Source organism: Octopus bimaculoides, chromosome 5 (assembly GCF_001194135.2).
Source record: "Octopus bimaculoides isolate UCB-OBI-ISO-001 chromosome 5, ASM119413v2, whole genome shotgun sequence".
Classification (NCBI taxonomy): Eukaryota; Metazoa; Mollusca; class Cephalopoda; order Octopoda; family Octopodidae; genus Octopus; species Octopus bimaculoides.
Genome location: NC_068985.1, coordinates 2,595,070 through 2,610,873, shown reverse-complemented (window position 1 = coordinate 2,610,873; position 15,804 = coordinate 2,595,070). Strand labels below are relative to the sequence as shown.

Here is a 15,804-nt window from a genome sequence, read left to right as displayed (position 1 = left end):
ATATATATATATATATATATATATATATATATATATACATAGAAATTATGGGGATTTAGTTCACAGGTGATCTAAATGATTAGGTACGCTAGGTAAGTGCTGTAACAGATTATTAGGGCTCCAAACTTAAAGCCAAGACGGTAGTTATGGAGCCATTGCAGGTTTCCAATGCAGCGGATAATTGTTGTCCTCTTTAACAATTATTTATATATATATGTGTGTGTGTGTGTGTGTGTGTGGTGCAGGTGTGGCTGTGTGGTAAGTAGCTTGCTTCCCAATCTCATGGCTCCATGTTCAATCCCTGTGCATGGCACCTTGGGCAAGTGTCTTCTGCTATGGCTTTGGGTCGAGCAGTGACTTGGATTTGGTAGGCAGAAACTGAAAGAAGCCTACCATATATGTTTGTGTGCATGTGTCTTTCGGTCTGTGCTTGCCCCACCACTATGTGACAACCGTTGTTGGTTTGTTTACATCCCCATAACTTAGCAGTTCAGCAAGCAGAGGCTAACGGAATAAGTAACAGGCTTTAACCCCCACCCCCCAAAAGAAATTACCAAAAAAACATAACTACTGAGGTCCTTGATTAAGGAAGCCTCTGATAAAAGACAATCCAACCATGACAACTTGGTTGATCTTTTTTTAAGGCTATCTAGGACTACATTACTTAATGTGCCATTCCCTTATTTAAGACCATAGAACCAGGTTTGCTGGTGACTAAGCTGCCATTTCTAGTATAACAAATGACCAGGTAAAGGTTCTTTCATTGACTCATATTATGAATAACATTATTGGGTAGTTTTCTTGCAGTTTTTCTTTTTGTTTTTTGTTGTTGTTGTTCTCCATATAAAATCTGCTTTTGTAGCTGCTTTGTCAGTAGAAATCAGTATTATTGCAGAGTTAATAGAATTTTCAATTGTGCTCATTGTTGTAAGCTTCCTCTCCAATTAATATGTCACTGTTTTGTAACTCATTTAAAACAATTAAAAATCTTGTTAATCTTTTATTCACCTCCCTGACTTTTGATTCATTTTTATATTTTAATTATTTTATCTACACTAAAAGCAGTCTAATAAATGAATGAAGAAACATATAAATATATACAATTTTGTGAAAATCATAACTGGAAAATATGTTACCAAGAGAATGTAAAAAAGAAAATAGAAATAAAATGAAATAAATGGAAATCATGTTCAATTGCATTTAAAATATATATAAAAAAAAAACCCCAGCTTCCGGTTAAGATGGTGGATTAGTTAATTGGTAACTAAAGCTTATTTCGTGATTGTTTTGGGTGTCGGTGGGTGGAATTTTGTAATGTTGGTGCTGTTGTTGTTGTTGCTGTTGGTATTGATCTTTGTAGCATTGTCGAGGGTGGTGGAGGTGGTGGAGGTGCTGTATGTAGTGGTGGTAGTTGTGGTGTTGGTTGAGTGGTCGATGGCAGTGTTGATACTGACAATTAATTTCTTCTAATTGAAAGTCTCCATATGTATTGTCATTACCACCGTAATGAACTGCAATTAACTTTAGTAACAATAACCAGCCCCCACCCCACCCCCCACTATTACCAGCATATCATTGACACACGTGAGGGGACCTACAAGACATTTACTTGACCTGCTAGAAATTGCAGCCACCATCACCACCCACGCATTACAACTGCAACCACCACCACTACATCATCATCATCATCATCACTAATAACATTGCAACCATCACTGCCACCACCACCACCACCACCACCGCTGCTATTACTGACACAATCAACACTCCCCTCTCTGATACCATCCTCATGGCAATCATCACCACATATTGCCTTCCTCACCATTATCATCATCAACACCTCCATCCTTACCACCACCACCACCACCACCAACACCTTTATTGAAACCACTCCACCCTCGCCATCTCTGATCCCATCACCATGACTATCAACATCATCAGTCTTCTATCAGTCCACCACCACCACCACCACCACGAATAACATTGCCTACAGCATCATCGTCATCATCACTACCAACAACAACAACAACAGCTATGGCTATCTTCCTTCTCATCTTTGACTATGACAATAGAAACCCTAATCGCCAATCGTCATCATTACCACTGATTCATTAAGAACCACCAGCACCACCGGAATCCCAACCTTTACTGCAGCCATTACCAACAGACACCACTCTTGACATTGCCCATGAAAACAATCAGCAAGATCATCCCCCCCCCCCACTCCACCACCACTGCAGTATCTGAGTGCTGTCACCTACCATTGCACATCTACCCCCCCCTCGCACACATATCTAACGTCACTCATTCTTGTTCTATCTCTTACTCATCCATTATAATATTAAATGTCACCTTATTTTCCACTTGTGTTTTTTTTTGCTGTTGTTTTTGTTTGTATTGTTTTATTGTTGTGTTCTTTTTTCCTTTTTTTTTCTCATGCTTAAATTTTTTTCGTCTTTGCTTCAAACTTGGCACTGCCATTATCGGCAGCAATTATTTTGTAGAATATTGACTAAGTTGCATGAAGGAAGTAAAATATCTTGCCTCTTGTGCACCCATTTTGCATTTATTGCTGATGTTGCACCCCCTAAAATGCTGCCGCATTCTGCGCATATTCTGTGTGTGTGTGTGTGTGTTTTAGTTTACAGCTGCTATAACATTTCTTTACAAAACATAAACTGCCTCTAAAACGGTCTTGATATTTTGATGGCTATTTTTACTTTGCTCTGTGTGTGTGTGTGTGTGTGTATATCTATGGCTTGTGAGGAGATATTACTGTGTGATTATTATAAGTTCATTTCTGTACGTATGCATGTTTGCATATGTCTGTGTGTGTGTGTGTGTGTGTGTGCAAGGAAGGCAAGTGGTTGACTGATTAGTGTATTCACCTCATGGTCATGAGTTCAATTCCCAGCGGCACATTCTGTCCTTGAGCAAGACACTTTATTTCACAATACTTCAATCCCCTCAGCTGGCAAAAATGAGTCGCACCTTTATTTCCCGGGGACAGCCTTGTCACATTCTGTGTCACACTAAATTTCCTTGAACACAATGTTAAGGGTATGCATGTCTATGGAGTACTCAGCCACTTGCATGTTATTTTCACTAGCAAGTTTTTCTGTTGATTGCATCAACTGGAATGTTCATCATCGTAACCGACGGAGCACCAGTTTTAGTATATGTGAGCATGTGTTCTTATCAATCATAATGTTGTATATCTCCTGTTAATGAATGTTTCTTTGTGTGTTAATAGGTTGTATTTTGTATTAGTATGTGTGTACATGTGGTACTATGCACTGCCTGTTTGTTGTTTAGCCCCAGGGTAACCCTGATTAAGCATACCCAATGGTCAATGGCAGGATTTCATTATATAATTTGTCCTTCTTGTTTTAAGACAATAGGGTTGAGCTGCTATTTCTTGTAAAGCGAGCAACCTCATAGAGGCACCTTCCTATGTTGATTTATGCACTGGTTTGTATTGCTGCATTCTATAGTGTGTGTGTGTGTGTGTGTGTGTTCTTATGAAAGAGGATGATGATACAGGAAACATTAAAAAAATGTATATCCACAGTGATTAAAAACTTGGTTAATAAGAGGTCGTTAAACTCCAACAGGTAATTATTACTTTGCAATAAATCCAGGGGAGGCAGTTTGCATTTAATATGCATAATCAACTAAAACAATCCTTAAGGACAATGAATATTTAGAAGAAAAGAGAGAATAGCATTAAGTTCACAGCCGGATGTGAAATTTAATGCTTTTCTGCCTTTATGCTGTGTGTGTGTGTGTGTGTGTGTGCATCTATGCATATGGGTGTGGCTGTGTGGTAAAAAGTTTGTTTTCCAACCACATGGATCTGGGTTAATTCAACGTTCCCCTGTGTGGAACCTTGGGCAAGTGTCTTCTACTATAGCCTTGGCCCAACCAAAGCCTTGTGAGCAGATTTGTAGAGGGAAACTGAACGAATTCTGCCACATATATATATATATATATATATATATATATATATATATATATGTGTGTGTGTGTGTGTGTATATGTGCATGCATGCATGTAAATGTGTTTGTGTGCCACTTGACAACCAGTGTTGAGGAGTTTACATCCCTGTGACTTAGCATTTCAGCAAAAGAGATCAATGCAATAAGTACTGGGATCAGTGTGTTCAACTAAAATGCTTTAAGGCAGTGCTCCAGCATGACCGTAATTTTATGCCTGAAACAAGTAAAAGTTAAAACATTTATCAGCATCGTTTATTCATTCTCCTCATTTCACACCCGCATGCGTGCCATGAGTCGAGCAGAATTTGTTGAAGCAAATTTTCTACAACCGGATGCCATTCCTGTCACCAACCCTCAGCAATGTAATACCTCACTAAATGTGGACACTGGAGATTGTGTTGCAGCCTCATGTGCCTCATGGCACGGAGGATAACTAACTAATGCTTAGACTTGTTTTTCACTGAAGACTGGAAATGAAACCACTTGTTTGTATAGCAACAATGCACATTTACAACCCTTGTGTGATATCGAGAGAAGGGTGTATACAAACTCTGGGCCTTCGTCGAACTGCCCCATTGATCTAAGAACTTCAATTGTGACCATCCTGTCTCTGCTTAGGACATTATCCAATGTAATTCTGGGATGATTTAGATGATATTTAAATAACCACTGACCAAGTAGAAGTTTGTGTGTGTGTGTGTGTGTGTGTGTGTGTGTGTGTGTTGAGAAATGACTGTAATCAAGGTTTGGTTTGTAAAGAGAAACAATGTCAGCAGAATATTGAGAAATCTCGTTAGTATGAGTGTGTGATGGTAGAGCCAGCCAGACTATATTAATTGCAGTAACACCTGAATAATGGCCTGCACTTGGAAGATGTGCAATAAAGAGTACTCATTGAATGAACTTCCTGAAGGTTGTGCATCAAGAGAATAATACATCATTTGAGACTTATTTAGAGTTTGCAGAGAGTCCACAAATGTTGTAGGATCAACTCATTGTAATTTCTAAAGAGAAAGTCACATCTTTTTGCTGCCATTTCGAATGTAAGAATGATGGGCTTGTAGAAATATGATATAAGTAATAGTCATTGTGAATTGTTTTATAGTATTTGGGAGGTGATTAAGAATTTGTTATTACATTCATAAATGATTGTATTAATTAGGTGTCATGTGAAAAGTGTTATTGTATCTCAAGGTGACAGCACGAATATATGTCATGTTGTATTGTATGTAAAGGTGTATGCCATGTTGTATGTACAGGTATATGTCATGTTGTATAAGGATATTGAATGTGTCTTTATCTATGATGTATGTTGTTACCTTTTAGAGTTGATGTTTGATAATGGTTACCCACTGCAGCGACTCTCACTGATATTGTTTTTATTAATGCTCTACAAGCACAATACTGCCCTACCTGGCAAAGCTGCAGCAACTGGGAGGCCACTTCCATTGAACAGAACAGCATTGCAGGGTCATGGTCACAAAGCAAAAACACAAACTGCACAAGTCCAGAGCCAACTGCCTGCCTTCAGTCCCTGTGGACTTCCCAGTGCCTGATCTGTAGCAAAGCCTTCCGAGGACACATCGGACTGATCAGTCACAACCGGACTCACCATCCCTCGTCTTCTTCTCCCATGTGATGTCTTTGGTCATTGTCAACAACGACAGATAAAACTACTTTACATCTTGCACGTTTCCATTTCCCATTGCTTACTCTTGTATGGAATTTGCAAACCATAATATTGGTATTGTTTAGAATATGTAATGTTCTATATCAGAGATGTATCATTGTACCAAATATCATCATCGTGACACTCCGTCGATTACGACGACGAGGGTTCCAGTTGATCCAATCAACGGAACAGCCTGCTCATGAAATTAATGTGCAAGTGGCTGAGCACTCCACAGACACGTGTACCCTTAACGTAGTTCTTGGGGGAGATTCAGCGTGACACAGAGTGTGACAAAGCTGGCCCCTTTGAATTACAGGTACAACAGAAACAGGAAGAAAGAATGAAAGTTGTGATGAAAGAGTGCAGCAGAGTTTGCCCCCCCCCCCTCCTGTCGGAGCCTCATGGAGCTTTAAGTGTTTTCGCTCAATAAACACTCACAACGTCCATTCTGAGAATTGAAACCGCGATCCTTGACTGCGGGTTCACTGCCCTAACCACTGGACCATTGTATCTCCCGTACCAAATATATATACCATACTTTTTAATATTAGTCTGTTTTTCCATACTTTTATTATATACTAGTATATAATATATATATGTTTGTGTTTTTATATGTGAATGTTCATCATTTTATAATAATGTGTGTGTGTGTGTGTTTGAAGAAACTATTGAACTGTCTCCTTACGTGTGTAAATGTGTTGTCATTGTGTGTGTAATAAATTGTATGTTTATTCAGTATATCACTTGGTGTGTGTGTGTGTGTCAGTATGTTTTATCACTATATCTATGTATGCAAATGTCTGTGAGTCGATCTCATAACCTACTCATTGTAGTCTCTAAGTTTATAAATATACACACATATATTACAGTGTGTGTGCGTGTGTGCATGCACATGTGTATGTTCATGTGTGCATTCGTGTATGAGGTCAAGTATATGTGTACGTTTACGTGTGTTCTTATCCATTATTTCCTCCTCCCCTCTCTCTCTCTCTCTCTCTCTCTCATTTCCTCCCTCTCATTCATCACCTCCCCCATCATATCTCATTCAATATAAAACTGTCAGTGTTTTATCTTTCCACTTTGTTCCTAGTTGTAAAATCAAACCCAGGTAATCAAAGATCAAAGGTTCACCTTCAGCAAGGTGTCCCCATCTCCCCACCCAACCCCCCTCTCTCTCTCCACACACTCATACATTGATTTTTTTTTTTTTTTTTTTTTTCTTTCCATCAAGTATTTATTCTACTTATTTTACTTGCTTAGATACTTTTATCCCTGAGATGCTAATTGATTCGGAGCTTGCTATAAATATGTACCATGATTATCTATGTGTTTGTGTGTGTGCGTGTGTATTGGCTTCTACATGTGTATATACGAACGTATGCATGCTTTTATGTGTTGTATTTGTGTGTATAGTAACACCCACTTATGTTGGAGCATATACTTTAACTTTCTATATGATGTATAATTTTTATAAGAATATTGATAAAATTGTGTTTATTGATACACATTTGTGTGTGTGTGTGCACATACATGTACGCACACATACTTATTAACTTGTACATAACTAATCAATATTAACCATCAGCTTTTATGACTGGGAAGTGTGTGTAAGTGTGTGTGTATCATCTTTTGTAAGTAAAGCTCAAATAGGCAATCTTCTAATTAAGGGCTGTGAGTTTGGTCCTATTTATGAAAGGTGTGCGATTTTTACTAATTATCCACCACTGATTATGCATTTCTGTATTGTTAGTGTGTAAAAACACCTGTTCTGTGTTTCATTACTTTTCTGTTGAGATTTTCTCAAAACTTTGTTTTGTTTGGGTTTGTAAATGAACGATCAAAGTTGAGAAACTGATTGTTATTTTGCTGTCATTTTCTTCAGCATTTTGTAAATCTTCTCCTCAAATACATTAATGTACTTTCTTTAACAATGCTCTGCAAAAGGTGAGGTAAGGTTTAGATCTCCCTTGTAGAATGGAGGAAACCTTGTAGTTTTATTTTAGGCATTACTTAATGCTGGGTATCTTTTGTCTTTTACTTGATTCAGTCATTGGGGCACTACCTTGAAGAATTTTTAGTCAAACAAATTGACCCCAGTACTTTTTTTTGTTGTTTTTTCAAGACTGTAACACCAGTTGTCAAGTGGTGGTAGTGGACACACACACACACACACACACACACATGTAAGATAGGCTTCTTTCAGTTTCTGTCTACCAAATCCATTCACAAGGTTTTGGTCTGCCTGAGGCTATAGTAGGAGACGCTTACCCAAGGTGCCATGCAGTGGGAGAGAACCCAGAACCATGTGGCTGGGAAGCAAACTTCTTTATTTCATAAATTTTGCCATAAAGGCATTACATAGAAGGGACAAACAAAGACAGACAGATATAAAGAAGCTGCGGGCTGGACACGGACATTAATGAATGAAATGAATACAAAAAGATGAGTAAAAAATGGGAAGCAAGCTTCTTCCCACACAAGCACGCCTGTGCTTGTATGTGTATTTGGATTAACTTGTGTTATTTTAATGTTATTGAGGCACATTTGAACGAGAGAATAAGCTACTCATTGTGTTTTCTCATGCAGAATATGTCTCACTTGTTGACAAATTGTGTGTATACACCTAGATCAGCTTGCAGTGCCACCTACCTAGACTGTGAGATGCTAGCATTTTGGGGAAGTTATCTCCTCTCAGTCACAGACACTAGCCAACTCATAGTTCTGCCTGCCTAGTACCTGTGACCAAAGAGGAGATGACGACTCTCAAATGCTAGCATCTCACAACCTGAATAGGTGGGGCTGTGAGCTGATCTAGGTGTATATACCCCATTTGTCAACAAACGGGTTATATTTTCCATGACAAAACATGAGTAGCTTGTTCCCCAGTTTGAACGTGCTTCAAGCATATTCACACTGATAGCAACATTGCAATTTTACTTATCACTGCTTAGCGCTCCCCCCGCTGTAAATAACTTGTGTTAATACATGTTAGTTTTATTCCAAGTCTTCGTCACTCTATTTTAGGTATTAGAGAGTGAAATTAGGTTTTCTTTGTTTTGTGTTTATATATTTTCATTTTTCACATTGCAGGTGTTAAAAACATGAAGATTTTTGAGAATGTGGCTTGGGAGAAACTACTTGAACAGCCAGCTCCCTTCCAACCACAACCAAGCGATGAGACAGACACAACATATTTTGAAGGTGAGAATAATATTTATTGGTTTTCAAACTATGCAATTGTTCTGGGGGCAAGCCAAAGTATAATCATGGACAACACGACTGTATTGCTCACGGCCACCACTACAGAGCAAAGTTTGGGAGTACAAAAATATTTGTACCTATGTCATCAAAGCCACTTCAAGAGTGCCAACATCAAAACTGCTTTGACAGCAAATGAACAACCGCCAGAAACAGCACATACACTCCACAAGCAATGATATAGTGAACTTCTACATTTTCATTTGACCTGCACAGTATAGCACTGACTTCAACAAAGATGTTATTGTTGCAGCTAGTTCAGCTATCAAGTAAAGTTCAGTTGATATCAAACATTTATTAGACCAATTCACAACAAAAGGAACAACAACAACAACAGCATTACCATCACAGCATTTATTAATACTATCACCTGAACTACGACTACTACTACTACTACCATTATCACCACTACACTCAAGCATTTCAAACTAGTTTCTATATCTTCTTAGAAGCTGATATCTAAGTGTGTTCTCTGTTGATATACTGTGTCACCATCGACGCTTCATGTCGCAAACCCATCATTTGCTTGCCCAGCTACAATTCATAAAAACACCATTGGCACCGTGTTGTTGCACTGCTGTGTCTTCTTGCAATGCAAATCATTTCTCTTTCCTCATCTCGTTATGGCTAAAGTCAGAAGACAGTAATACTGCACAGATGTTTACTGTTGGTGATGGTGGCAGCAGCAGCAGACTGTGGTGGTGGTGGTGGTTGTATTATTGAATGTTTTAGGTATGTGGCAGAATATTTAATAGTGGTGTTAGTGGGAGTGGGATACATTATGGTGGTGGGGTAGCTGTGGTAGAAGTTGATATAGTGCTATTAATATGTAGTTATGGTGGCAGTGGTGGTAGGTGTTGGTAATAATAGGAAGAACATTAGCAACAGTGGTGGTGGTGGTTGTGGTGGTGGTACTTTACCACATCAGTTTGACCGCTTTATTTATGTGGCATCTTCCTTTCAATCTTGAAGATGCCTGTAATTACCAAAGCAATTAAATAATACTATAGAATTCTATATAATTGAAATATTGTTTATGGAGAATATTTCTCAGCCATTGTCCATTTCATCAACTGCCTGACTGCCAGAACAAATCGGCTTCGCTCAATAGTCGGCACTACTCACAGTCAGTGGAGTCATATATACTGGTTAGTTTTTGTTACCAGAAAGCTCTCTTCTCCACACTGCTAATTAAACCAAATTCCACTGTGCTATCGTTTCAACGTTTATTAACAATAATATTTAGATATTACCCCATGTTGCAGAGTAGAACTGAGGAAAAGTTTTACTTCTTTGAATTTATGTTATCTCATGTTCCTGAGTTCAATTCCTCATCAGAATCAATTTTACCTTCCAACTTCCCATGATCAGTTCAATTAGTTGCAGTGACAGAGTTGGAATGAAGTCAATCAGATATAGTTTTTCCTTGTACCACAATATATTCTACTTTCACATACCACCATTATAGTCATTTCACATAATTGTTACATATTCTTTCTAGACTCCTTCACTGACAATATCTGTGTGTGTGTGTGTCTGTGTGTGTGTGTGTGTGTGTGTGTGTGTAGATATAAACTCATTTACAAGTGTAGTCTGTAACATATAAAAAGAGACCATATCCTATAATACATTCTGTTCTGCATATTTTCTATTTTAAGGCTATTTTTGCAAATAATGTTTATACATACTTAGTTTATACATAGGCACAGGAGTGGCTGTGTGGTAAGTAGCTTGCTTATTTCGCATGTGTGTGTCAGTTTTTTCCTTTCACTGAATGGTGTCATGACGTTGGTGTCCAGTGTCGTCAATTGTTGAAGCACAACTGTAAGGTAAGGCATTTGTTTTTTGGGATCCAGTGGGGGTTTGTTGTTTGTTTTTTTTTTAACAAGAAATCCCTACTGGATTCCAGGCATTTGTCTGCCTGTAGTTGTGCTAAGTGTCTCACTTAGCTGTGAGAAGAGTGTTGTTTTGGTGGGTGTATCCCACCTCCAAAAAATTGTGGAATTTTTTCCACCAATTTTTGGTGAAATTTGTGGAGCTGTGTTCCTGTTGCTGTGCCCCTGGATTACAAGTGGAGTACTAGTTGGCCGGAATCGTGTTTGCTGTGTTTTTGAACTGTCTTCTTTCCTTCTTCCTACTTTCCTTTTTTTGGACTTTTTAAACTTTTTTTAAAACTTTTCTTCTAAACATGGTGAAGAAAATGGACACTGTTTTGGAGTGGGAGATTGTCCCACCCAAAGAGTGGGTGAAAGACTTTGAGGAGAGGACAGTGGTGTTGAGGACATACCCGAAGTCACTCGACACCATCGCCGTCTTCAAAAACAATAGAAATAGAAAAAGAGTTGGCAGAGTATCTGCCAATCATAAGATTTATTTCCAGGGGTGCTAAATATGTAATGGTGTGGCTGCTGTTTGACACCTCTGAGGAGGCTTGCAGATTTGCGAGCCAGCCCTTGGAGGGTCAGGAAATTCTGTTTCTTCCCACATATTGCGGGAAGAAGTTAACAAGACCTTGGATCTGTGGGTTGTCATCTGGAATGGAACCTGAGTGGATAGAAGATACTATCCACTGGGGTCTGGGTAGCAACAGATCCAAGCTGCTGACTGGGTTGGGTCAAAAGCTGTTTTGACCCTGTGAACCCAATCAGTTGCAAGAAATCTGGTCTTCCCAGGCTTTTTGACTATGGCTGGTAACACAGGTATCTGGTGATACTTGAGGAACGCCCCCACCCCTGGTGTCACCTGTGCCTGGAACCAGGCCATATAAAAAAGAACTGTCCACAGGATCAGAGTAGGGTCCTGGAGCAGTTGGTGGAAGAAGCGCCCCCATCCTCATTCGGAAGGTGAGGAAGAAGGTGGGTAACAATGGTTACCCACTGAGGGATCCTAAGGCTACGGGAGGGAAGGAAAATCTTCAGGACAAAATGGAAGAACTCCACCCTCCCGTGGTAAAAGAGAAAAAAAGGAAAAATGGGACATTGCTGGCCATTACTAATACTCTGCCAGCGTATCTCGAAACCCTGTCGGTGGGAATTGTACCACTGACGGTGGAAACTGTGGCCTCGCCCCATGTGGAGGAGGAATTTTTAGTCTTATTCCACAAGGGAGGGGCAGTTCAGGATTTTATTAAAAGTTTGCTAAAGAAGGTCGGAGGGGAGGGGTTCTAACCTGCATTAAGGACCCTGATTGGCCTTCACAAGTAGCTGTGGAGGTCATGTGGGAAACTGATTTGTGTAAGGTGATGAACTCCTTCCCCGAAGACACGTTTTGCTTCCAGCTGAAGCACCATCGAGGTGCTTGAGTGAGGCATTGAGCCTGGTCGGGTGCTGGCAGGCCAGAAAATAACGGAAAAAGTTAAGAGGCTTTTAGTGCCTCATATTGTGGGTGCATATGACCCATTTATGAAAAATGTAAGAGGCTTAGTGCCTCATTTTTATGGACCTTACGTCGAAAAGGAATAAAAGTAAGAGGTTTATAACCTCAAATTGGTTGTTGTACAAAGAACAATGTTTTTGAAAAGCAGTGATCGGCAGGCATCATCTGTCTTTCCTCACCAATTTCGTTAATCATTTTTTCATTCATTTCATTTTGTGTGTTGTCCAGCCCGCAGCTACTTCTATGTACGGCTTTTATAGCCAATTCTATGAAATAAAGTAGCTTGTTTACCAACCACGTGGTTCTGGGATAAGTCTTCTACTTTAGCCTCAGGCCAACCAAAGCCTAGTGAGTGGATTTGGCTTGACAACCAATGTTGATGTGTTTACGTCCCTGTAACTTAGCGGTTCGGGAAAAGAGACCAATAGAATAAGTAATAGGCTTACAAAGAATAAATCCTGGGTTCAGTTTGTTCGACTAAAGGCACTGCTCCAGCATGGCCACAGTCAAATGACTGAATCAAATGAAAGAATGCAAGAAAGAATGACATACAAACATCTATATATGAAGCATCTGTGCTGCTGCGCCATAAAAAGCACCCCTGCAGGGTTCTTGTACAAAGCATCTGTACAGGTGCCATATAAAAAGCACCCAGTACACTCTGTAAAGTGGTTGGTGTTAGGAAGGGCATCCAACTGTAGAAACCCTGCCAAAACTGACAATTGGAGCCTGGTGCAGCTCTCTGGCTTACCAACACCTGCCAAACAATCCAACCCATACCAGCAGTGAAAATGGTTGTATCATCATCATCATTATCATCAAGCTGTTCCTGTAAAAAGGAGACATAAAAATTTATGGAATTTAGCCCAAACATCTACACATATATGATTAAACATAATCCTAAGAGGCTGGTGTTGGTTTACATCAGTAAGACTTATAGTATGTGGTGAAACTGATAAAAAGAGTAAAGTGAACATGGCATGAGGAGTGGATTATGTTTTGGAGAGAGTCCCACCATGAAAGGAGAGCTCTCATTAATTTCTCTCCTTTCAACTTTTCCATAAGAAGGACTCTATCCAAAATGTTGTCTTTTTTCCACTCATCACTACAATTTATCAATTTTACAATATTACATATACATACATAGTGAGAATTTACAAAAAAAAGAACAAAAGATGAAGACGGGTGTGAAAACAACAAACAGATGTATTAGTTTAACGCTCAGGAAGTGAGAAAGTCTTTTACGTTTCGAGCCTATGCTCTTCAACAGAAATAAGTGCAGATTGAGAGAAACGACAACGAGGAAAAAGCAGAACGTACAAAAAAAAGTCATCATCATCACCAGTGTCATAACATCCCCTTCTCTATGCTTGCATGGATCAGACAGAATTTATTATTGGTGTAGATTTTGTAAGGGAGGGTGCCCTTCCTGTTGCCAACCATCTCCTGTTTCTATCCAATGTGATATTGCCCCATCACTAAGCATTTTTCCACAGATTCTTGCATGATGGTGACATCCATTTCCAGGTATCATTTATTGTCAGGTACAGAGACAGTAACATGCACGTGCACACACACACACTGATATGGATGTATGTATTTTTTTTATTCTTTTACGTGTTTCAGTCGTTTAACTGCGGCCATACTGGAGCACTGCCTTTAGTCGAACAAATTGACCCCAGGATTTATACTTTGTAAGCTTAGTACTTATTCTATCAGATTCTTTTGCTGAACTACTATGTTACAGGGACATAAACACACCAACATTGATCATCAAGCGACGGTGGTGGGGACAAACACAGACATACACACACATTCAATGGGATTCTTTTAGTTTCCGTGTACCAAATCCACTCACAAGGCTTTGGTCAGCCCAAGGTTATAGTAGAAGATACTCACCCAAGGTGCCATGCAGTAGGACTGAACTCAGGACCATGTGGTTGGAAAGCAAGCTTCTTACCACACAGCCACACCATTGCCCCACCACCACCACCACACACATATATCATTGATTATTCAAAGTGTACAAGGTTGACTCCACTTACTCAGTATGTCACACAGATCTCATCATTTATCACAAAAGATATTAAAAAAACTAAAATTGGATTTTTTCCACAAATTATCTAGATCAGGTTTTCCTGTTATCTCTCCTAATTTTATCTTTATCAATTAAGTTATTTAGATTTATTTGGCTTAATGATTCACAAAAAGTAAATTGTATTTCTGCTTGAAATATGATGTAAAAAAAATTGTTCAAAAGTCAATTTTTAGGAATCATTGAAACATAAATTTATTTTGTTCTTTAAATTACATTTCTTTCGTCACGACACTACTAGTACTACAACTACTTGCTATTCTATTATTCACTACTTTTTATGTATCCACATTTAGTGTGTGTATACAAGCAAGTATATACACACACATATATACATACATTCATATATGCATACTCTCAGAGTTTACTGTTTTTTGCATCTTAGGTAAAACATATGTCTGCTACTTAAATGATAAGTTCATCATCACCATCATCATCATTTAATCTCCGTTTTCAATGCTGGTATGGGTTGGATGGTTTGACTGAGGTCTGGAGAGCCAGAAGGCTGCACCAGGCTCCAATCTGATCTGGCATTGTTTCTACAGCTGGATGCCCTTCCTAACACCAACCACTCTGAGAGTGTTGTGGGTGCTTTTTACATACCACTGTCACAGGAGCCAGTCAGATGGCACTGGCATCAACCACGTTCAGATAGTGCTTTTTTACATGCCACTGGCACGGAAGCCATTCTGGGGCTACTGGCATCGATCACATTCAGATATTGCTTTTTACATGTCACCAGCACAGGAGTCAGTCAGGTGGTACTGGCATTGATCATGTTTGGTTGGTGCTTTTTATGTGCCACCGGCAAGGAAGCCAGTCAGGTGGTCCTGGCTGATAATAAAACAGTTTCAATTAAATATCTCGTACAACAATACATGCTGCAATAGAAATGTGTTCAGTTATGCTTTTCTTCTAAGACAGACACAAATGAGACATATATATATATGTGTATGTGTGTGTGTATGTAGAGGTATATATAATTATATTTAAAAAAATAAAATATATTAAACTTTCAGATATGTTAATAGTTTGATGAGAACTTCATCCCAAAAAAACCCCCAAAAACTTCCATTATTTCTAGCGTATTTTTTTTATATCTTTGACATGTTTCAATCATTAGACTGTGGGCATGCTGGAGCACTGACTTGTGAAATGTTTTATTGAATGAATTGACACCCAGTCCTAATTATTTTTATTTTTAAGACTGATACTTATTCTATCAAGCTCTTTTGTTGAACTGCTAGGTTATGGGGACATAAACACACCAACACCGGTTCTCAAGCACACATACCATGTGGTTGAGAAGCAAACTTCTTACCACACAACCATCCCTGTATCTATAGGTACCATTTCATAAAATGTTTTATATACCTCTCCTCACTCTCACACACACACACACACAC

General features: G+C 39.0%; 1 protein-coding gene across 1 annotated transcript in view; it reads left to right on the top strand.

Annotated features, from left to right (window-relative positions):
- The window catches only part of LOC106867829 (serine/threonine-protein kinase greatwall), a 420,959-nt gene that overhangs the window by 391,643 nt on the left and 13,512 nt on the right, over window positions 1–15,804 (top strand). The window contains exon 9 of the mRNA XM_052968117.1: window positions 8,761–8,871. Coding sequence (XP_052824077.1) covers window positions 8,761–8,871 — 111 coding nt within the window. The remainder of the gene's footprint in view (window positions 1–8,760; window positions 8,872–15,804) is intronic.